This window comes from Orbicella franksi, chromosome 10, assembly GCF_964199315.1.
Source record: "Orbicella franksi chromosome 10, jaOrbFran1.1, whole genome shotgun sequence".
NCBI classification, from domain to species: Eukaryota; Metazoa; Cnidaria; class Anthozoa; order Scleractinia; family Merulinidae; genus Orbicella; species Orbicella franksi.
Window position 1 is genome coordinate 9,766,450 of NC_138154.1, and position 25,492 is coordinate 9,791,941.

At 40.1% G+C, this 25,492-nt stretch overlaps 2 protein-coding genes across 2 annotated transcripts; both read left to right on the forward strand.

Annotated features, from left to right (window-relative positions):
• The first annotated feature begins 50 nt into the window (after positions 1–50).
• On the forward strand, positions 51–2,381 carry LOC145501617 (uncharacterized). Its single transcript, XM_081481050.1, has one exon. The coding sequence runs from the start codon at positions 51–53 to the stop codon at positions 2,379–2,381; it is 2,331 nt and encodes a 776-aa protein (XP_081337176.1).
• Positions 2,382–3,223: 842 nt separating this feature from the next.
• LOC145501618 (uncharacterized) lies at positions 3,224–3,802 on the forward strand. Its single transcript, XM_081481051.1, has one exon. The coding sequence runs from the start codon at positions 3,248–3,250 to the stop codon at positions 3,800–3,802; it is 555 nt and encodes a 184-aa protein (XP_081337177.1). The 5' UTR covers positions 3,224–3,247.
• The last annotated feature ends 21,690 nt before the right edge of the window (positions 3,803–25,492 follow it).

Sequence of the window (25,492 nt, forward strand, 5' to 3'; positions counted from 1 at the left end):
ACTCACACGATTAAAACCAAGTCGACTTTGATCATCCCATCAGTCTCATCATGTTTCGCTTCCAGAGAGACGATCTCGACCTCGACGATGAAGAAGGCAACGCCCTCTTAGCCCATCATTTGGATGACATTGAACAAGGCTTCGATTTTCTCGTAACGCCTCACTTGGATCGACGCGTTCGCCATTTAGGCGTCAGACACAGAAATTACGTGGGACGATTGATGCAAGGCGGCGGCGCCGCACCTCTCTCTACCCGTCAACGACAAATCTTACCGCGTCAAATAGAACAAGCCCTCCAACGCGCCATACGAGAGCAAGTCCTGCAAGATCCAGAAGTCAATCCCAACGATCACTTTCTCATCAACATTAATTCGAACCGATTGAGACACTCCTATCACTCGGCTCGCATGCGCGTCAGAGAATGGATGAACAATGATCTCAGAGCCCAAGAAATCATGCAACAAATTTCAAAGATGTTAAACTCCAACGAACAGTTTCGATTGGATGACACCTTCTCGTTACACATTTCACACATCCGAGATCCTGGACGAGGTAGCGACAAACAGCGACTTCGCAAAGCCAGCTTAGCGCTCGACAAGCTACTCGATTTCAAAAAGAGCGTCAACAAAATCAACAACGATGATGAACTCGGTTGTGCACGGGCCCTCGTTACCATGCAAGCCTACTGCGACGTAGGTAGTAGACATCCCGACTACGTCAACCTACGGCGGGGTAAACTCGCTCAAGCAAGAAAGGCCAAGGCACTCCATCAGGCTGCGGGTGTCCCCGAAGGACCTTGCGGTCTCGCCGAACTCCACACCTTCCAACGTCAACTCACCGATCACCAGATCGTGGTGCTTTCCCTGGACCATAATTATCAAATCATTTTCAAAGACCCCCCACGTGAGAAACAAATCGTCCTCATCAAAGCGGGTGAACATTATCACGGTTGTAATTCCCTCTCTGCCTTCCTAGGAAAATCCAATTTTTGCGTCGAGTGTGAGAAAAGCTACCAGACCGACGACATCTCTCACCATCCCTGCAACAGTAAGAAATGTCCCGCTTGCTGTCAAACCCAGTGTGAAGATCGTCGTCGCGCCAGCGACACCACACACATCTGCCCTCGTTGTCACCGTGCCTATTTCGGAGAACAGTGTTTGGCCAATCATTACGCTTACTCCAAGACTGATAGAACCAAAGCCGACGCTTCCAAAAAAATAAAACTTGTCTGCAGTTCCCTACGCAAGTGTCCTCGGTGCAACAGATTACTCAGGCCTCGCGAGATTGAAACGTGTCACGTGTGCGTTACCGCCGAATGTCCCTCATGCAAGGAGTATCACAATCTCTACCGACACCAATGCTTCATACAGAATCCCACCAAGTTAAAACAAAAGCGAAAATTATTGAAATCCAGAAAACGAAAGGCCGACGGTTCGCGTAGCGTGCACACCAAAGACCATCTCTTCGTGTACTGGGATAGCGAAACCATGCAAGACACGGGTGTCCACGTCCCCAACCTGGTGTGCGCCGCCACTTCCAACTGCGATGAACTCTTTCATTTTGAAGGCACCACCTGCATTCGAGATTTCCTGGATTGGTTGAGAGCTTTAGCTCAGGATTGTACCCTCACCGTCCTAGCCCATAATTCCCAAGGGTTCGATTCTTACTTGATACTGGATGAACTCTACCAACAATACGTGGTGCCCGAGCAAGTGGTCAATGGCGCCAAGATCCTGTCTTTGTCCATCAACGCAGGAGACATTGTTTTCAAAGATTCTCTCTGCTTCTTTCAAATGCCTCTGGCCAATTTTCCCAAAGCCTTCGGACTGGTCGAACAAAAGAAAGGTTTCTTCCCCCACTTCTTCAACACCTCCGACCATCAGGATTACGTGAGACCTCTACCCGACAAAGAACACTATGACCCCCAAGGCATGTCCACCGAACGAGCGCAAGAGTTCGAACGATGGTATGCCCAACAACTCGCCGAGCCCAACTTGATCTTCGATTTCCAAGCAGAACTCGTAGCCTACTGTGAATCCGACGTGCTGCTACTCAAAGGTGCCTGCGAGGTGTTCTGCCAAGAATTCGAAGCCATCAGCGGCTTCAATCCTCTCCAACGATGTCTCACCATCGCCTCCGCCTACAATCTCTTCTACCGCACCAAACACATGCCAGAACGCGCCATCACCTCGGAACCCATCGCCGGATGGCATGCTCAAGGCAAACCGCATTCCCTCGCGTCCCTGGAATGGTTGACCTACTTGAATCGAAAACCCGACCACCACATTCGACACGCCCTCAATGGAGGGGAACACGTGATCCTACGCGGAGACAAAACCTTCTTCGTGGACGGGTACGATGAACTCACTCGCATCATGTAAGAATTTCACGGTTGCTTCTGGCACGGGTGTTCCAAGTGTTACCCGACCGCGATCGCACACGTCACAAAATGTGCGATCAGACCATGCGCGATGTCTACGAAGCCACCAAACTCAAAGAAGACAGTCTCTTGGCTGCTGGCTACAGTATGGTGGTCATGTGGCAATGTGAATGGGAACAACTCAAGCAAGAAGACGACAACCTGGGAAGCCTGGTCCAATCCTTCGACCTGGTCTCCAGACTCAAACCCAGAGACGCGTTCTACGGTGGAAGCACCAAACACCATCAAACTTTACCATCAGGTCGAACAGGGAGAAAAGGTTCATTACCTCGATTTCACATCCCTCTACCCCTGGACCAACAAAAACTGTCCCTTCCCTGTGGGTCTTCCCGTAATCATTCACCAACCCGAAGGCACCGACATCTCCAGTTACTTCGGTCTGGTCAAATGCAAGATCCTTCCACCCTTTGGTTTGTATCACCCCGTCTTACCCCACCGCAGTGGGGGTAAACCCACATTTCCACTTTGCAGAACCTGCGTGGAAACCGAGCAACCCAAACCGCTGACCGAACGCAGTCATCGCTGCATCCACAACGAGCAGGAGCGATGTCTGGTGGGTACGTGGCCCACCCCCGAATTACAAGGAGCCCTTCGTCAAGGGTACGTCATCCAACACGTGTACGAAATTTGGCACTTCTTCAACAATTCCAACGACTTGTTCTCTTCCTACGTGAACACCTTTCTCAAGATCAAGCAAGAAGCCAGTGGATGGCCCGATTGGGTGGGTGACGATGTCGCGAAACGCCAGCAGTACCTCTCCGACTACCTAGCCAAGGAAAAAATCCCGGTCAACGGTCTCTCGCCAAAATGATGCTAAACAGCTTCTGGGGCAAGTACGGTCAACAAGGTAACAAGAGCCAAGTCGAAGCCATTTCGTCGCCGGCCAGACTTCATTCCCTACTGACCGACGACAGTCAAGAAATTCAAACCCTTTGTGTCATGAACGACGAGATGATTGAATTGGTCTACAAACACGTTCAAGACGAAGAAGCCGTTCATGTCAACATCAACATTTTCGTGGCCTGCTTCACCATCTGCTGGGCCAGACTCAAACTCTATCGAGAAGGACTCAGTAGATTCCAACCCCAACAAGTCTTGTACTTCGACACAGACTCCATCATCTTCTCGCATCGTGAAGATCAACCCATGCCACCCTTAGGCGATCATCTCGGCGAATTCACCAGCGAATTGAAACCGGGCACTCACATCGTGGAGTTTGCTGCCGCTGGCCCCAAGAATTACGGTTACAAAACCAACGACGGTAAAGTCGGAACCTCCCGCCTCCCATACCCTGCTCTCCCACTTCCCGTACCTTCATCTTCCGCCTTCCGCCCTCTTCCGTGCTGCTTCCATCCCCTTTAAATTAGCAGAGTCAAAATACATCCTGGTCATTTAGCTTCGCAATTCTTAAGCATTTCCTTTGTTTTTAGATAATTTAACAAGATTACCACTGCCATATGTTTCAATTCAATAAAGTTTTGACCTACTTGTTTATCTTCTTTGAGTTTCATCATTTCAGTTCATTTTCATCGGCTCTTCAGATTTGTTTCTGAAATCCGTTTTAGTGACGACGGTCTCAAAAGTTAATTCTAAATTGTCTCGTGTTCTGATAAATTATACGCATTTCCAGTAACCAATCCGGCGTTTATTGGGATCAGACAATTAAGCCATGGAAGTGGGATTTGACAGAATTGGTGCCAAACGTCCCAGGCGGATTTCAGATATGCGTATTTATTGTTCGGGAAATCTAAAAGAAGTCTTCCATGTGCCAAGGTGGGCGCACTGGTCTCCTTCTGCTCTAAATGGTCGTTAGACCTGTTAAGTCTCCTTCCTCTTCCTAATCGGGAGGGATTTCGTGATTTTCTCCAATTTCGTCAGATTCCATTTCACGCTCTTCTCGGCAGTCTGAAAGGATCTTGCAAAACGCTTCTTCAGCAAGTTGCAAGCGGCTATCAAATAGTCTTACCGCTCCCATGTCTATTTCACAAAAGATGTCACTTTTCTTGCAAGATGTAAGTGCTCCTTCGCCATGAACTTTCGTCCATGACAACATATTCAGTGCCAAAGATATCAGTTTGTTCCATTTCGCTTGAAATGAATAAGGAGAAAACGTTGGAGTTTCCTCCAATGGCATATATTCCAGTGTGTGGTAGACGCACCTCATGACCGCTTTCATTTCAACTTCGGGTTCAGGTACACCATCTAAGTCACTAACATCACTGTTACCTGGTTATCTCTCCAGCTTCCCGCCCTCTTAGAACTCCCGCTTCCCGCCCTTTCCTCTCCCGCCTCCCGTACCCCTCCCGCCCTCTATTCTCCCGGGCTCCCGCCTCCCTGCCCCCCCCCACTCGAATCACTCGTAATCAGACTTTTCTACCGTAAATACATTGAACTCACTATCTCTTTTCTGATTGGCCGAAAGCGTACAGTGAATTTTCGAAATCAGCGTCTGTGACGTCGTAACTGCAGATTATACAATAATCATTTCAAGGACACTCAAGGTCACGGGTAATCATGACATGTATGACCGCGGTGCACGATTTCTAAAGGTAATCATGTCAAGTTCGCCCGCTTTATGGTGCTTGCTGTCAGTGAAGAAGCAAGAACATGACTTCTAGGTTTGCTTCGTTGACCGAGCAAGACATCGAAAAAAATAGTTCAAGACAAGGACTCACAAAACACAAAAAGGTCGACGAAGGTGGCAAAGGAGCTGTTTGCTGATTACGTGAAAGAGAAAAAACTGAGAGAACCCGAGGAAAAGAAAGAGTTGGCACAAACTTTGAAAACATTTTATGTCGAAGCGAGAAAGAAAGATGGTTCGTCTTACTCCATGGGGAGTTTGGAAACCCTCAGATTTGGCTTGAACAGACATTTTAAATCAACAACAGGGATTGATATTATTAATGACGTCGAGTTCAATGAGGCTAACAAAGTTTTTACAGCTCAATGTGTCCAACTAAAGAAAGATGGTCAAGCTAAAGTACAACACAAACCGCCGATACTCGATGATGACCTGAAAAAAACTGTATGAAAGCGGGGTTTTCAATTCAGACCATCCCAAGACGACTCAAGACGCTTCTGAACAAAGTATTCTTCGAAATCATGCTGTGTTTTTGCAGACGTGGTCGTCAAAAGCTACCACAATTGAAAAAAGCTGCCTTCAAAGTCCACACTGATGTAACGGGAGCCAAAGTTGTGTCAAAAGTCCGCCACGAGTTGACTAAAAATAACAGAGAACACGATGAAGCTGAGGAAGGAGGAGTTATGTATGCTACTGAAGGCGTGTGGTGTCCTGTCGCTTCTTTCGAGAAATATTTGCAACATCTAAACCCGAAAAACGAGTTCTTATTTCAACGACCCAAAAAAGAGGTGAGCTCAGATGCCGTAGTCTGGCACGACAACAAAGTAGTTGGCGAGCGCTCGTTGGGCGACATGATGAAGCGAATATCAAAGGACGCAAACCTGTCAAGTATTTATAGAAACCGTTCCATCCGAGCTACAGCCGTCGCTGTTCTCGATAAATCAGAGTTTGAAGTTCGTCACATAATCACTGTCAGTGGGCACAGAAATGAAAGTTCAATCAGGGCCTACAGCAAAACCAATCAAACCACCAAGAGGAGAATGTCAGAAACGTTAACCGCTGCCAGCGCTAGCAACTCTGCTCCCAATGAAGACTCTGCAAGGTTAGAAAGCCTAACAGCTGACAATAACTATTTGTCTCCCCTTTTAACTCTCTCACAGGAAAAGCACGTTATGCGAGATTTACACTTTCAGACAACTCACTCCTAAGTTTCCAAAATTTTCGCTTTTTATAACTGTAATGTTTTCTTTAGTTAGACTTATTTATTGCTATTTACTTTCTCAACCAGCTTTTATTCAATTTTTCACATATTGTCTATTAACTGCTTAGAAGTTTTTGTCAATCGAGTTATGTACCACTGATTTGTATGTGTTTACACGTTTAGAAATAAATTACTAGTTCCACTCACTGTCGTGACCATTTTTTTTTTCTTTTTCGTTCAATGTAAAATAAAACAATTATTAGATTCGGTTTTGTGATATCCAGAATAATCAAGGTCTCGGTTAAGGTTATCAGCCTGATGATAACCCCTACCTCGACCTTGATTATTCTGGATACTGCAAAAACCTCATCCAATAATTGTTTAGTATTGGCGAGTAACCTAAGGAAACATACGAATATTTGTATGAAAGGAAAAACAGCAGTTAAGAGAGGACATTTATCCTTGGCAACTTAATAATTAAATAAGATTTTTTTTTTTCCTTCAGGAGACAAATTACGCGTACATAGGTTTTTGACTTGTTTATTGCATCGAGAAATTTCGCCTCATTTCACCCAAGCTAGGTTCCCCATATTGCATTTCAGTGATCATTGTATTATAACCATGTGCTCGACTAGTCGGCCATGTTGATATCATTAAAATACTTTATTAGTGAGATTCTTTCCAAGTTATTACATTGTGTCAGAACTTTGGAACCCAAATCATCATTGTTCCAGCCTGGTCGCTCTTCACTGATTTTGTTTCGACTCTTTTCCAGCGCTACAACCTCAGCGATCGACTCTCCAACGCTACGAGCCTGATCGACTCCCTCTTTGACGTCATGGGTAAAGATCGACCCCCATTCGTTGCCAACTGTGAGGATCGCCGTCGAGCCTTCAAGTTTTGGGTTAGGGTTAGGGTTAGGATGTCAAATCCAGAACTCCTCGTCGCCCCTTCAAACGGCAAGGGCTCTCAGCTTCATAGTCTCTTGCGTCTTCTACCTGCTTGTGATGCAGCCGTACGCCACATGCTGCACGTCGTGACTCTCCTGCAGCCAATGATACCTGCCACAGCTGTGGCAAAAAGGATGACGGGTAACAAAGTTGCCGAAGATTCAATGCCAATGCAGTGTCTGAGCTCGGCAAGGGCTCGGCAAGAATCAAGCTCTGCTTACGTCATTACTCATGGGGTAGCACAAGTTGAGTCTGCGTCCAGAGGCATCTTGGTAGACCTGGATCTTAGCTCAACTCACTCGTCTGCATCAGATCCACCATTTCCGATTTGAAGTTGACTCTGGGTTCTTTACCCCAAACAATCCCATAAGCACTTGCGCCGATCAATTCGCTCGGCCCAGACCATCACCATTTTTCAAAAAGAACTAAGGAGCACGCTTCCTGGTTTAATGTCCCATTCTCTCTTGGTTTTCCTAGAATGGAAATGGTTTATCCCACTAGAACGTATCTTTTGCACAAATTCTGGATTTGCTTAGAATCCTTTGGGATATCCCGTTGGACAGACCCATCGCATAAGGTGAGAATAAATCTATTTTATATGCGGTGGGCATTTTTGTTATTCGGTGGAAGATTTAAAAAGTAATGCAAATTGCTTTACTTTTGCAGTTCTTGGGTTTTCGTTTTCCTCGAGTAAAAATGCGAGTGAGTTTTGGTTTCGTGGTTGTGTTTTAAACGGCTAAATTAATATCATGAGGGTTTTTAATTTTATTTCTTTTATCCATTTATTATTTATCATTTCGAGAAAAGAAACGTGTTAGAGGACTCAAACATTGTTGGAAAGTTCAAACCTCCACAAAGAACTTATCCATGTTACAGGAGAACATTTTGAATTTGAGCTTTCAAAACGTTAAATTCATGTTACACATACATTGCTGACGTGCAGTGAATGTGATTCTTATCCTTACTACGCCTCTCAATAACTTGTGAACTCTAAAATTCAAAGCTCAACCGACAAATGCATTTTTCGCTAGCGTCAATCAAGTGTTCGGCGGCTCCTCCCAGTTTCATAAGCAAGTTGTGATGGCAGTCCGGATAATCGGGGTACGGCCCTCCCAAACCTATAGATACAACACTCCAGCCTTCCCTTGATATATATCTAGTATTTCTATAATGAATTTTAGTATCTTATGATGAATTTTTGTATTAATGAATTTTAGTATTTTATCATCCATTGTAATTTAATATATTTTCCTTATGTCGGTTTCGTTATCGTTTTTCTCATTTTTATTGAGTAAGAGCATTGAGATTTTTTAATGTAATGCGCTAGAAATAAATTATTATTATTATTATATCAGTGGCCTTCTGGTTCCTGTCGGTGTTGCTTTGTGTTCAGTTTTTTCATACCGTTCATGGTTGAGAACCAGTATTTCTCTCGTAATATTTGGTTGGTTGGTTTAAGGTTATGTGCAGCTTTGATATATTACCGCTGTGGACTTGTGGAAATGAAGCTGTGATATATTCGGCTATGTGCATGGACCAAACCGTCGACGGTTTTTATTTATTTAGTTAGTTAGTTTAATTTAGTTTTTCTGATACTCAAAGCCGTGCCGGTACCGGTGGACATTTACTCCTTTAGTTAACATTTTAAATTACAAATGAATCCCTCTCCCATGGTAATTTCTTTAAAAAGTGGATTAATTAGCAGGTTTTACTCGAATAGAGAGCAGCATGGCTCTATTCATACATTGGACAATTAACTAGCTTTTCACAAAATTATCCCAGTCGCATAGCGACGAAGACAGTTTTAACAACTTTGAAGCAATTGCTCTAGTTATGTATAGCAAACTGATCACATCCTTTGTAGCTTATTCTTTAGTATAGAGAGTAATATTATGAAAGGAAATGAACAGCACGCAGAAGTGAAGATTGGCTTGGTAACGTATCATCAGTCAAATACGCATTATTCGACTATTTTACATCACAGTGAAAAAAATCCATCGATTTGAAGACATCTTACTTTCAAATCAATTTAAATTTGATCAGAATCGCCACGTTCCTTAGCTGTTGTATATACCACACGCCGCGTTTTTCTCTTTTGCTTATTTTTTTTTTTTTAATTTTGTTTATCTAAGAGGAAATAGTCTTCAATAATACGAGAGAATATACATCTGAAAAACTAAAAGTAAGTGCAAGTGTGGCCGATCGGATATTAGAGTCAAAGGACAATCATCCCAAAAACCTGACGGTGAGGTCTGCGCTCTTTACCTTAACAATATACAATCATGTACTTTTTTTATTTGTATTTTTGTTGTTATTTGAGAAATTAGAAGCCTTTCTAGTCAACACACTTCACTCTCACAGTGCTGCTTCATCACCGTATGTTATTTCTCCGCACATCTTTCCTTATTATAATTAATTAACGTACACATTATAGGCCTGCTGACGAATGCAAATACCGTTCCCTTTACACTTCGAGGAAAACACTGAAACAAACCGAAAAACTAATGGTAATATTTGTGATTTCTTATTCCACGTAGTGGCCTGTGGATGTGATGCTAACAATGAAGTTGACTCGTTACAGCAAAATTTGGCTCACCTTGTTAGGTTTGGGGATCGCATTATTTTTGATGAATTATTTCACGTGGCCCAAAAGCAGGAACGATTTCCCTTCGATCTACCAGCTAAATGAATTAGGTAAGTTTTAGAAGAAACTTAAACTGCTATTTCAGTGTTAGTGATGTTTTTAGTACACGCCATAATTTTCTCTTTCTTTCATGTTTATCTATGCCATTGTTTCGCAATGGAATTAAAATTGTGCGGCCTATCGCTGACTAAACAAGTTCCTTTGTTATTATGCACGAGTCTAAGTAAAACGTACAGAAGAGACAGAACTAAACGCGACCGGAAGAGTCCAGCGGTATAATGATGTTTGGCGCTAATTCATGGACTGTTCTCCAGCCCATGATTACATACCAGAGCCATGAAGTTACGGGTTTCTCTGGCGGGAAAAGCACTCAGGATCCTAGCCTGAGTATCAAGTTAGGTTTTTGCGCCTTCCATGGAAAAGGGCATAGCCTTCAGATCCCTCAATGATCAAAGAAAACTGACGACATTTTTGCTGATGTCATTGATAACAAATTGCCTGAACAGCATCCGATTTAAAGTATAGACAAGGCATCGAGCTAGAAAAAACAAATTACAGGACACCACTTTCAAACAGCTTGTGAAAACTTCAGTACTTTTTTGAACGTATGAGGCCATATTCCATTCTTTAAAAAATAATAATAATGTTTACTACACTTGCATCGAGCCAAATTTTCTTGTGTGATTTAGTCCTTTGTTAAAGAACAAAAATTGATTATTTTTAGATAAAACTGTTTTTGGAAATTCTTGATGGAAAAACTCAGTAAACATTTAATCTGCACCTGCTTAGAGTAAAAGTATCTAAATGAGAACGTTTTCATTAAGGTTCGTAGCTGGTGTTATTTGAAGTGGAATGATTATCTTTATTTATGTTTATTGTAATGACCAGGTAAATTGCTAAGATATGTTGTACCTGACCATTTTTCCTGGAATAATTTATTGTTATGACGGTATGTTTTGTTCTTAATGTAAAGTTTTATTTTCTTCGATATAAAAGCACAGCAAACCTAACTTCTTTAGCGAAGGTTTCAGAAAAGGCGTTACTCGCAGAAAACCATTTGGAAGTCGCTTTCATTAAAAGAACTTGGCAACACGTACGTTTGTACCGATGGCACCTATGTGTATGGATTCCTGTTATTGAAAAGTTCTACCGACTACTTAATATTAAAATGTGGAAAAGGCGTAACCAGTAGGGCCGCCTTTCTTCCTCAATAAGTAAGCCTGAGTTGTTGTTTGACAACGATTGTACAACAATCTTTATTCGAGTTTTGAGTCCATACATTGCTTTAACTTACATTATTATTCAATTCTGAAAAGATCATTGCTGTAATTTTTATATTGCTCTCATTGTTTTATTTTGGCCAGACTCTATTGGATCATAAAGACAATATGAAATGAAAAAGATTGCGACTCTTTTATTCGTTCGAAGGAAAATATGGTAATGATTCTCGTGCGCAAGCGTAGTGCCGCTATGCATGGGCTGTGTAAGTTCTTATCCAAGCCTAGATGTCAGTTTGATACTTGATTGACAAGTGTCGACGAGGTCGGTATAAAAGAACGAGAGCAGAATCTTAAGTTGAGAAGTGTAATAGCCGTTGAAAGTAATGAAACACCAGGTGTAATAAAGAAGACGTTTTTAACAGAAACGAACGCGTTTGTCCATTTGTAAAGGAGATCGTTTCCCCCCGAAAATCTTCTTTTCACACGTTACGTCGTATTCCTCAATTGTTTGCATTTCATGTATATGATTCATTCACTTCATTGGTCAAATATTTTTTCTGTCTTTGAATTTGCTTGTTTTCTTTTTCTCAAGGGAAACAGAAGCTAAAGTATAATTCTTCGTACGATAGCGTTGAAACATTCGTGTTGTTAGTTGGTTATGGAAGAAGTGGCCACAGTCTTATGGCACCATTTTGGACTCTCATCCAGAAATAATCACTCCACACGAGTTCGACCTCCTGAATAAGTTAAACAGATTTTTTAACGACCCACAAAGGCAAATGAAGAAAGTAACAGTCGAGAGCTCCGGATTTTTTTCAAACTGCATTTTGTCTCACGTAGCTAAGATAAGATAAGCTAAGCTAAGATAAGCTAAGATAAGATAAGATAAGATAAGATAAGATAAGCTAAGCTAAGCTAAGCTAAGCTAAGCTAAGCTAAGCTAAGCTAAGATAAGATAAGATAAGCTAAGCTAAGCTAAGATAAGATAAGATAAGATAAGCTAAGCTTAGATAAGCTAAGATAAGATAAGATAAGATAAGGTAAGATAAGCTAAGATAAGAACTTTACTAAGCTAAGATAAGATAAGATAAGAACTTTACGCAGCTAAGCTAAGCTAAGCTAAGATAAAATAACTGAGATAAGAAAAGATATGAAAAGATAAGATAAGATAAGATAAGATAAGATAAGATAAGATAAGATAAGATAAGATAAGAACTTTACTAATGTGTCGAAGTTGTTCTTCTTTCCAGAGAAACTGGACCTCAAGCGTAATGCGCCGTACGATGGCGTTGAATCGTTTGTGTTGTTTGTTGGCTATCCTAGAAATGGCCACAGTCTTATAGCCGCCATTTTGGACTCTCATCCAGAGATAATCATTCCAGATGAGGTCCATATCCTGGCAAACTTTAAAAGCTTTTATAAGGACCCAAATGAGGGAAGTTGCAGTCGAAGACTCCGGATTTTTTCTGCGTTGCACTCACATTCGTACAGTCAATCCATACAAGGGAAACGTTCCCCAAACAACAGACTTGGTTATTCCTACTATATTCCAGGAAGCTGGCAAGGACAATATAGAAATCAAATAAAGGTAAGTAAAGTTACAGAGCCGTTAATAATCTTAACAATTTTTCAACTTAAATTAATAGAATTTAACAGTTTGAATAGTTTCAGTAGTTTCAATGTTAGAAGACTTGACCAAACCATCAAAATGGCTCAAAACTAATCAAAGTAATGAAAGAAAATTGCCAAAAAAAGAATTTAAAAAAACCGACAAAACTGGTGACCAGTAAAATATACATTTTGCCTATTGGGGCAATAAAAGTCGATACTGGAAAAGCATTTGAATCAAAATACGGTTGTTATGGATATATAAAGAATTGAGCACATTGGGTGTAGGACACGAGGCAGTCTGACTCAACAACAATATAAACTAAGCAATATGCTGTCCACTAGCGGCAGGTAACCTCAAAATACTTAAAAGCGTTATTTCTCAATTTATTTATTTATTTACTTATTTATTTTTTACAATAACTGTCTAATTTTTCGAGCGCTGATTGGTTCATTTTTATCATCAATAAGAGTACAGTCGGATTTTCATTTATGTTAGCTTTCAAGTTCAACTTTTAGCTGTCAAACTGCCAACTTTTTAACTAATGAGATTTTATGGACTTTTTTAAGTAGCCAATCAAAAAGCGAGAAATTGTATTGACAATGTTGGCGTCATTTTGAATAAATTTCACTTGTCTTTGTTTATGGCAAGTTTACGGCGTCTTTTCCCCTCGGCATTTGACTATTTTGGGGTCTTGTTATTGTAAAATCAAATAGACGTAAGTTTTTTCATGCGTCTGCCCTCTTATTGATGATAAATTTCGTCATAACATTGTCAAAGTGGCTGTGGGACCACAACGGGAAGGCGAGTGGTTCCGCAGCCACTTTGACAATATCATAACGCAATTTAACATCAATTAGAGGACAGATGAAGAAAAAATGACGTCAATTTGTTAAATGATTCATTGGTATAGGGGTATGAAAGGCTGATACGATATAAAAAGAAGCAATACCGAAGAAGAAGCTTGAAGAAGCAAGAAGTAATCAATTTCAAGAAGAAATTATCCTTGAATTGAGTTATGACAATATATAACCAAAAAAGAAGGGCTGTCTTTAACAATTATTCCAAGAGCGCGCGTCGGATACATAAATAATAGCCTCCATTTATCGCGGAAATATGCTCGGATATTTTCCCGCGGACATTATCTGTTTCGAGAAGCGAACAGATTTCAGAGAGCGTAGCTCAAGGAAAACTGTGAGCTTGGATGAACAGATAATGTCCAAGGACAAATATTCGAGCGGATTATTGCGCCAAATGCAGGGTATTGTGTCTATTATCCTTCAAATATTTTTCACAATATGCGCAGTTTTGAATAGCTGGGGAATATTCGGTCTCGTGATGTGTTTGGGCCAATTACGTGCGCGCGAAAGTATTTGATGGATTATAAGAGATCATAGATAGCCAACGAGGCGCATAGCATAAAGATGGCTATGATCATCTCATATCCAAGAAGCGCGAGTGCAATAATTTTTTTATTAAAAATACCCCCAAATATTAAAAAAAAAAAACTAAAATAAAACAACAATAAAACGCTCTAACAGTTATGCACACGCTAACCATATTTGTAGAGCATGGTATAATCGCTCATATATCATGATTGTTAAGCCAATGGAAATTCTTCAATTACATTATCCAGTGATCCAGTTTTTGATAAAGTGTATTATTAAATTCTCAACCTCGGATAATGCAATTCTAGCTTTCTGGTTGGTTCACTGGATTTCGGTTACCTGCCATTATACCTGCGTTTGACCTTATATGGAAATGAATGCGGTAAATGTCGCTCGGCATAAACGTTTTCGCGAGGAGGCAAGTTTTGTCGACCAAAACAATGAATGAAAAAACGCAGACTCAGTGAGCTATCTACAGAAGAAACACAGGAAATTATGGACAATGTCGTCCCAGTAACAACAAAAAAGCTACAAAGTTCGAGATTAGATTATCTAACGGTACGTATACGTTAAGCTTCCCTTAAAAGTTGCAAAATTAAAATATGACCGCCGAGATTTTACGCATTCATGAAGATTATTTTATTTAACAAAATCAATGTTTACCTTAACAGAATTGCTTCGAGTTCTGTTGGTATCAAATTTTCCAAACCGATGTAAGAAATGTTAAGAGAGGAACTTAATGTTTGTTTGAAGTGTTTTTATACGTCTACTTGGAAGAAGGATGGCACGTATTAAAAAAGTGCATCCTCGAAATCCGTGAGAACCGCCATTGATCATTTCCTTCGCACCCCGCCGCAACACAAACCGTTTTCCACTATCTCTGACGAGGAAAATAAATTATTAGAGCATTTGTAAAAGGCCTCAGGAAAACAGGCAGCATTGCCGGCGTAGTCCATAAGAAACCAATTTCCAGTGAGCAGATGAGGAAACTCTTCAACTTAAGCTCGGTCGAGACCAAAAATCCGGAGCAGCTACAGAGGACGACCTAGTTTTATCTCGGTCTCTTTTTGGCTGACAAGGACGAGAGAATCAACGACAGCTAGCGCCAACAATTATGTCCTTGGAAGAAACACCTCAAGGAGTTGAGTGTTTTTAGCTCAACCGAAGTAAGCCCGGTTCCTTACTAGTCACGAAAAACCATCAGGATGGCCTCGGAGATTCTGAAGATGAATCTCACGCTCAGATAGTTTCTGTCCCTGACTTTGAATCTGGACAACACTGAGTTTCACACATACAGCTCGAAATGTCAAGGCTTTCAAAGAAAGGGAATCCTGAAAGAGCTCTTGTCGAGAATAATTTTGGCACAACGTCTGTGTCACATGGCGATCGGAATTTTCCGCAGCATTATTACAACGGCAATGTGCAAGTGCACAGTTATTCGGCTCTCTTCTCCATGACTTGAACGCTTTTCAAACTTTCTGACCAGGGATATATCTTCTTCATTTGATAGACGTTCCTTGAATTCTACTTGATTGTAATTTCATTCAGCAAATTCGCTTGCGTCGCTTTCAAATTTTTCATTCAACTAATTTTACAAACAGCGCGCATGTCATGTGATTTCCCACTTGCTGTTTTTGCCACATCGACTTCCGGCCGCCTAGTAAAATTAAAATCCAATAAAATTAAGCTATAACTTCCAAGTATATAAACGCACCTAGTTTAATAAAACAATTATTCCATTCGCGCTTGTTGGATATAAGATTGGTTATAGCCAAATCGGCCCTACGGGCCTCGTTGGCTATTTACCATCTCATTTCCAACGCGCGCTGATGGAACAATTGTTAATTATCTCCTACTATAAACGTAGGTAATTGGAGACAAACAAGGAAGCGGAACAGCTGCAATACTGGGACAACGCAAAGGCCTTCAAGACCTACAAGAACTACAAAAAACAGTGGAGGTCCCAGTTAAACTGATTCATGTCATCAGAAACCCGTTCGACAATATCGCTACAATATGCAAAAAATCTCGAGCGGTGCAAGATCAGAAACCAAGGAACAATGTAAGCCAATTATCGAGTAGCTTGTTGGTGAATTCAAAATTGTATATCATGTATATATATATGTTTTGTTTTTATATTACCCCTCCCCCCATCCCCACTTAAGCTTTATACTTTATACTATATAGCCAGGACCGAGCTGCACTAATTATAAGTGTAACCTTCATCACAACGGCCGCTTTCACGCAACTAGTAACAGCGTTGTTACTGGCCTCGTTAAGCTTCTACAGTACTGTGACAGAATAGCCAAGACCAACGGCCAAAATTTTTTTTTCTTTTGTTTGTTTGTTTGTTTGTTTGTTTGTTTTTAAACAAGGATCAAATGGACTTAGCTTTTGTTCAGGCCAGGAAAAAGTGGCCATAAGTAATAAAGAGATGACCATGTTAACGGAGTATACGTAAGGAAGGTTTCACTGTTATTGTGAAATTCGACGTACGAACTGGGGATTGTCTATCTGGTTCTTCCGTTTTATAAATCAGAAAGGAGACTGTCTTTTTGTTTTTTTCCTCCACCCAAATGTGAGGAGTTCACTTGTGTTTACCTGACAAACTATATCCTATTTCACTTTTTTCAGGTACCCAATGCCAAGGCCTTAGACTTCTGCATCGAAAGATACTTCAACAATACTCGGATAGTCCAAAAGCTTCACGAGATGTCCAAGTATCCAATCCTTGATGTTTACAGCCGCGACATGATAGCAAAGCCGAGGGAAACTCTGCATAAATTATGTGACTATCTTAACGTCACGTGTTATGACGAATTTGTCAACTCAACGTTAACGATTCTATATTCTAAGCCATCTAAAACCAGGTACTCAGTAGAGTGGACAGACGAACAGAAAAAGAGAGTTATTAATGAAATCAGCAAACTTAAGTTTTTGAAATCTTACTTTTCATTTGACAGTGATTAGTACGAGCTGGGGTTCTCAATGGAGCTCATTTCTATGTAAAAACAAAATATGGTAGGTTTGAACACACTCTTTTTAGGCATAGCTAAGAATACATAGGACACTGTAACCCGATTAATTAATAGTATTTTTGTGTCAAGGTTTAACAAATATATATGGGAGCAGATTGAGACCTACCTTAATTGATTTGGGAATTTAAGATGTCTCTCAATCAAACTCTACAAAACGCATCGCATACCAAGAAAGTGCCTTATTGGCCGAGCGAGAGGGAGATAAACACGTACGGCAAGGCCGCTGTTTAAGATTTCCCCGGAACATTCAAGGTTAATAAGTTGTCTTTTATATGGCTTTTTGGACTATTTCTGCAGCCCTGCTATCAGTCCATGGGTATGACGGGAGAAAAATTTCCTAGAATTAGCAAATCAGAGCTCGCGTTATGTCAGCTGCAAACACAAGTCTTAAATTCTCTCTCTCAGACGAGCTTGCAGGGAATCGTGGTAGTTGTATTCACTATCTTGGGCAGGGTAGTTGTTTTTATGAATAGAAATATTGTAATTATTCCCTACAGGGGCGGCTCATAGAGGCATTCGTCGTAAGATGTAACATAATTGAACGCTGGAAACTCGTATTCACACACATTTTTTTGGTTTTGTTTTGTTTTGTTTGTTTTTCATTTTCGCCAACGAAAAAGAAACAAAACGCGATTCTGTGTTTACTTAAAGATTAAAGATGGAAGTAGTATATCCCAGATAGCCGGCGCAGGCGTAAACGGAGAAGGAATTGGGAAGGCTAAAAATCTGAGGAAGTATGGGAAGGAACGCCTATTATAAAGGCCAGACTTCAAATATAAAGCCCACCAATTTCGTAATCCGCTCCGAGAAAGTAACGCGCGCTTCGGGGCATAACCAAGGCGGAGAAAGGTCCTCTGCAGATTTATACAGCGTGAGATATATTAAATTCGCATCGAGGAGTATCAAGAATCATTTGTCCTCTGTGATTTCCTTGCCAACGTAAATTATTTCAAAGACATTTGAAAGGCACAAACAAAATAAGTAGTTAGCTTATAGAAACCTTCATGTGGTTTCCCCCGTGGCTTTTTTTGAATTGCCCATATTTGTGAGACAAGTGTTTATTAAAAAGTGTTGTCAACAGCCAATCTTCCGCAGTAAGTGTGGCAAGGTACCAATGGAGATTATTTACCGATAGCAAGGTTAATATGATGTTTTAGTATACTGGCACTGACAATAAAAGCGCGCGATAAAGCCGAAGTTCAAAGTGCGCAGAATTTTGATTTTGCACACGTGGATAACCCAAGCCGCCTTACAAATAAAAAACATCCACGAAACAAGTCTAACAACATTATCATATCAAAAGAATTTGAGAATGATTACCTTAAGAATAAGGCCTGTTTGTGGGAACCCACTTATCCTTCATCTTCTCTTGAACTATGGCAACGTTTAGCAAAACAAAGGAGAAGAAAAACTTTTGACACAATCTTCAACCGCATAGGCCCTCATTCAATATATAAGAGGTATTTTTACTGATTGCCTGAGTTGCGTGGTGACGAGGAGCATTGGACAAACTATTGTTTTGAAAATATTCCTTCCCGGGAGGAAACGTGTAGCACATATATATGTTATTGACCGGCTGGGAGGTCCGTATAGGGAAAAACTGTGCCCGAGGTCTTGAAAATGCTGCCCGAGGCCGTAGGCCGAGGGCAGCATTTTTAAGCCCGAGGTCACAGTTTTTCTCTGTAAGGACCGACCATAAGCCATTTTTTTTCCTGCGGTAAATTGGCTTAAAAGTGGGTTTGTTTACCCAACTTTGTATATGTAATAGGACTACATGCTGTCAAATTTGGAAATAATTGGATGAGAAAAATTCCTCGGACTGCCAAATTGGACTCGGCCACGGCCTCGTCCAATTTGGCAGTCCTCGGAATTTTTCTCATCCAATTATTTTCAAATTGGACAAGCATGTAGTCTTACTAGCTATTAATTATATAGTATCCAAAAACAGATGAACATGGCGAACTTACGGACTGGTAGTATGCTGTAACTCTTGCCGTTGTATTTTAGATGGCGGTCTAAGGAGCCTTGCATAACAACAAGGCTATCTGGCTCGTATTCATCTCCATTTTGCTGTCTTAACTCTACATAAAATTGGCAAAGAACGTGGTCAAGCTCGCGTTCGGGAATATCTCCTCAGGTCAAGCACTTTAACCCAGATTTTTGTGCTTCTTTGAGCGTTCTAGTTGTGATTTTTCTCCCTCATCTCGAGTAAATCAGTACCATCTATCTCTGCAAACCTAGTTGAAGCCTCCAATTGAAAGTTTGAGACGTCAAAAAGGTGTAGAGAAATGTCGGGAAATTCCGCCATTACCAAAATATAATAAAACTTAGCGAGCTACCATCGCTGGCTGACGTTTTATGGCAGTGATAGTAGCCGCAACCTGATTGGCCGATACTCCGTTCGTTTATTTATCTTGACATTTGATTGGTTGATGGAAGGTATCCAGATTTTTCTCAAATTGGACAGTTTGTTCAAAGCTTAACTAAACATTCGAGCAAAAACCATCCAATTTCTTTTAAATTTGGACAGTTGGCAAAAATTAATAAAAAATAGATCTGTTGGATTTTGATGCAGCTATATAATTAGTCACTGAATTGGCTTACGAAGCGTCTACAAACCATTCGTAAAAAATCTAACGAACGTACGAGTGAGTAACTCAGATACTAGACAAAGAGAGATGTATTAAAGAACAGATTTATTTTGAACCACTTTATGTTAGTTGCATTTAGTTCACCAGTTGAGTTCTTCAAAATTGTTTTTCCGGTGTGAAATTTGGTGCAAATTTCAAATTATACTACAAAAATAATTTTTGTCAGTCGTTGCGAATCAATCGTAATCAGACTTTTCTACCGTAAATTGAGTAGCAAATAGCGAGGAAATTCGCTAAGTGTATTCAACAGAAATTCTCTCAAACACAGCAATGATCAGAGAGGTAAACTCGCCTGAAATTGACTCATTTTTACTTAAAATTGTACAGAGAGACTCACACAGCAGGATTACGCGCCATTACAGCGTCGAGCTACAAACAACCAAACAAACTCTCACAACTTCTAATCTCCCAATTAAATTTACTTACAGTGACTGTCCTTGCCATTTAAAGGTGAATGGAGATAAACTTGCGTTGATTAATCGTTTATGGAAGTGTAAAAAGGGCGAAAGATTGACGATTACCGCTACTTCGTTCACGAAAATAGATCAACACGACAAATTCCGCCCGCTGTGGTGATCCGGATGAGAAAATTCCGCCCGCTCCAGGAATCAATCAGATTGCAGGATTTGTTGAATTCCGCCCGCTCACGAGCTGAGAAAAAGATAATGTTCAGTATTGGCGGGTAACCTATAGAGATATACAAATATTTGTATGAAAGGAAAAAGAGCAGTTAAGAGAGGCCGTTTATCCTTGGCAACTTAATAATTAAATAAGATTTTTTTTCCTTCAGGAGACAAACTACGCATACAAATCATAGGTTTTTGACTTGTTTATTGCATCGAGAAATTTCGCCTCATTTCACCCAAGCTAGGTTGGTCAGCGGTCAGCGAGCATGATGGTCGCGTTTTTTGATGGCTCTGCTAACTTGAGAAATTTCTTGCCTTCTCTTACGTAATTCTTACGTACATCTTACTTTTTTTCTTTGACAAACTTACTAAATAACTCACAAATAATGTCTGCAAAAAGAGGAAAACAAAAGGAAACGGTGGAAGAAGATTTTGAGGCTTTTGTACGTCATCAGTTAAGTTCAATAAGTGACGACCTGAAAGAAGTGAACGGAACTCAAGTCGAGATTCAAAGAGACATTGCATCTCTTCAGAGTCAAATTAAGGAAAATGAAAGCTCGATTTCAAAACTGAGAGAATCTTTGGATACAAAACTGGAGGTATTAACAGGACAACTGCATGAAGCTAACACAAGAATCGACCAAATCGAGAACGATATCACCAGGAATGCAAAAGAGATCGATGACACCTACGAGAGACTGCTGTTCCTGGAGAGATAGTCTAGGGACTACAATCTGAGATTTTACAACAACCCAGAATCAACAGGCGAAGATTGCATTGCAAAGCTCCGTGATATCATAGGAAATGACCTCCAATTGCAAGCAAACATCGAGAACGCCCACAGGATCGGGCCGTTCAAGGATGATGGCACTCCCAGACTAATTTTGGCTAAGTTTTTGTACCGTCCAGAACGGTTTAGAGTTATCAAAAAGAAGAGGGATCTACGTAATGGTGTGCGCGTCTCGGATGATTTGATATGGGAAGACCGTCAAAAGAAGAAACAATTAAGATCTGTTATGAAAGAAGCATTTGAAGCTGGCAAAAGACCTAGATTTCATCGTGGCAAGCTCTATATCGACGGTGAGCTACATCAGGCTTGAGACGTTTGAACAGTATATATTCTTTGTTCATGTGTAAGTCCCATTTTAAATGTCTACATAGCTTTACAATTAACATTTATCTTAAATTGTTTACCTAACTTTTGTCAAGCTAAAATTTTATGCAAATGACCCAAGAGTCCTCTGACCCTGATTTAAATTTATTATTGCCAAATGATCATGGGATTTACACAATTGAAGAAATTAACGAGTTGTTTCGTACTGTCAAACCTCAATACTCTGTTATTCACTTAAATACTAGAAGCTTAAAAAATCACTTCGAACAAATCCGCAATCTTCTGGATTCGATTTCATGTAAGTTTGGTTTTATCGGTTGCTCCGAGACTTGGTTCACCTCTGAAACTGATTTTACCTGTTTTCAAATCCCAGGTTACATTTTACTCAATGAAAATCGCACCTTTTCGACAGGTGGCGGTGTTGCTTTGTATGTCAGATCAGGCTATTCTTTCTCAATTAGAAATGACCTCAAAATAGACATTGAAAACCTTTGGATAGAAACTAATGATATGATTGTGGGTGTCATTTATAAACCCCCAAATTTCTCAAACCCAGAATTTTTAGAGAAACTCGAAAAAACTCGACACAGTGTTTTTCTCGCTACGAAAACATGCATTCTAATGGGTGACACTAATATAAATACTCTTACAAAAACAAGTGTCTCTAAGGAATATATTAATTTAATACAATCAGAAGGATTCAATCAGCTGATCTTTGAAGCAACACGAATTACTGAAAATTCACAAAGTTGCATTGATCATATCTTTACAAATATTTCGACTTCCTGCTCAAGTGGCAGCTTCGCTGTTGAAATTGCGGATCATCTACCAGTATTTACTATTTTGTATGACCCAAAATTTAGTCCTTTTCCTGATTATTTCGAATTCAGAGATTTTCGGAGTTTTGAAGATGAAAATTTCAAAGTAGATCTACGAAAAGAGAGCTGGGATTCTATCTACAAATGCAATGAAGTAAATGAAAGTTATTCCAGATTCCTCCATATTTTCAATAAAGTAAGTAATATTCATGCACCACTTAAAAAAGCCAAGATCAACCACAAAGCATATAAACCGTGGATTACTCCTGGTTTAAAGAAATCTATGAAAGTTAGAGATAAATTATATTTCCTCAAAACAATATGGATTTAGACCAGGTTTCACAACCTCTGATTGTCTAATTGACCTTATTGAAGAAATAACTTCCTCTCTTGATAAAGGACTCTATGTGGTCTCTTTATTCTTAGATTTAAGTAAAGCATTCGATACAGTAAACTATGAAATATTACTAAATAAACTTAAGTATTGTGGATTACAGCAAAGTGAATATAACTGGTTTCAATCTCACTTAAGTAACAGGAAACAGCAGGTACATGCAAATGGTGTTGCTTCTGACACACGTTTTATCTCCACTGGAGTGCCTCAAGGATCGATTCTAGGACCTTTGCTGTTTATTATTTTCATTAATGATCTTCCAAAGTCTTCCACCTTCTTTCCTACGCGATTATATGCAAATGATACATCTTTAACAGCTTCCGCACATGATCTTAACAGTCTATTGTGTGAAATCAACAATCATTTACCTGCTGTCTACGAATGGTTGTGCAGTAATAAATTGACCCTAAATTTGACAAAAACTAAGTTTCTTATTTTATGCCCCGTCAAAAGGAAAGTTACAATCTTTATCCACCACTAACTGTAGCAAACGTTCATTTAGAGAAGTCCTTTTGCGTAAAATATCTTGGTGTGTATATTGATTGTCACCTTACTTTACATGACCATATTGACTACATATGTGGCAAAATTAGCGAAAGTATTAATATAATGGTCAAGTTGAAACATTATGTATCAAAAGCAACACGTATTAGTATGTATTATTCTCTTATTTATCCTTACCTTACCTATGCTTGTACACTTTGGGGAAATAGTTATAACGCTCCATTGTCTCAAATCGTAAAATTACAAAACAAAGCGGTTCGTGTTGTAAATGATGTTCCTTTAATGGAATCAATAACTCCACACTACTCATCCTTAGGCTTTCTCAAATTTCATGATATTGTTAAAGTGAACACGTGTATGCTTTTTTATGATTATCAGTCCACCATGATAAGTTTCCTACTTTACCTGTTTCATTAGTATCTAAACTACATAATTACAGTACCCGTAGTGCATCATCCAACCAAGCTGCAATACCTTCATTTCGAACTAATCTTAGGAGATTTTGCCCCAGCATTATTGGAAGTTTCTTTTACAACAATATTCCGCAAACCATTAGAGACAAACCATCTAAAAAAATATTTAGAAAAGCACTTTTACGCTGGTACCTTCCTCAATACTAATGAAAACATTATCTCTTTATAACTTTCTGAGCTATTTGTCATTTTTCCTCTTCTCTTTTTTCTTTTTTTCTTTTTGTTTTTATTAATAATCTCAAGTTATACATAACTTTAAGGGGCACGAAATTAGTTTATCTAGACGTGCCCCTCTCCTCTCCTTCCAATATACAATGTAATTCAATTGAAGTGATGTAATTTCTGTTTTATGCGTTTTTTTTCTTCCTTACAAAGCACTATCGGTTACTATTTACATATCTATGTATTAGCTAGGAACTGGAGGAATAAATAAATAAATAAATAAATGGATAAATAAAGCTAGGCTCCCCATATTGCATTTCAGTGATAATTGTATTATAACCATGTGCTCGACTAGTTGGCCATGTTGATATCATTAGAATAGTTTATTAGTGAGATTCTTTCAAAGTTATTACATTGTGTCAGAACTTTGGAACCCAAATCTTCATTGTTCCAGCCTGGTCGCTCTTCACTGATTTTGTTTCGACTCTTTTCCAGCGCTACAACCTCAACGATCGACTCTCCAACGCTACGAGCCTGATCGACTCCCTCTTCGACGTCATGGGTAAAGATCGACCCCCATTCGTTGCCAGCTCGGAGGATCGCCGTCGAGCCTTCAAGTTTTGGGTTAGGCTTAGGGTTAGGATGTCAAATCCAGAACTCCTCGTCGCCCCTTCAAACAGCAAGGGCTCTCAGCTTCACAGTCTCTTGCGTCTTCTACCTGCTTGTGATGCAGCCGTACGCCACATGCTGCACATCGTGACTCTCCTGCAGCCAATGATACCTGCCTCAGCTGTGGCAAAAAGGATCACGGGTAACAAAGTTGCCGAGCATTCAATGCCAATGCAGTGTCTGAGCTCGGCAAGGGCTCGGCAAGGGCTCGGCAAGAATCAAGCGCTGCTTACGTCATTACTCATGGGGTAACACAAGTTGAGTCTGCGTCCAGAGGCATCTTGGTAGACCTGGATCTTAGCTCAACTCACTCGTCTGCATCAGATCCACCATTTCCGATTTGAAGTTGACCCTGGGTTCTTTACCCCAAACAATACCATAAGCTCTTGCGCCGATCAATTCGCTCGGCCCAGACCATCACTATTTTTTCAAAAAGAACTAAGGAGCACGCTTCCTGGTTTAATATTCCATTCTCTATTGGTTTTCCTAGAATGGTAATGGTTTATCCCATTAGAACGTATCTTTTGCACAAATTCTGGATTTGCTTAGAATCCTTTGGGATATCCCGTTGGACAGACCCATCGCACAAGGTGAGAATAAATCTATTTTATATGTAATACTTTTTCGCGGTGGGCATTTTTGTTATTCGGTGGAAGATTTAAAAAGTAATGCAAATTGCTTTACTTTTGCAGTTCTTGGGTTTTCGTTTTCCTCGAGTGAAAATGCGAATGAGTTTTGGTTTCGTGGTTGTGTTTTAAACGGCTAAATTAATATCATGAGGGTTTTTAATTCTATCTCTTTTATCCATTTATTATTTATCATTTCGAGAAAAGAAACGTGTTAGAGGACTCAAACATTGTTGGAAAGTTCAAACCTTCACCAAGAACTTATCCATCTTACAGGAGAACATTTTGCATTTGAGCTTTCAAAACGTTAAATTCATGTTACATATACATTGCTGACGTGCAGTGAATGTGATTCATATCCTTACTGCGCCTCTCAATAACTTG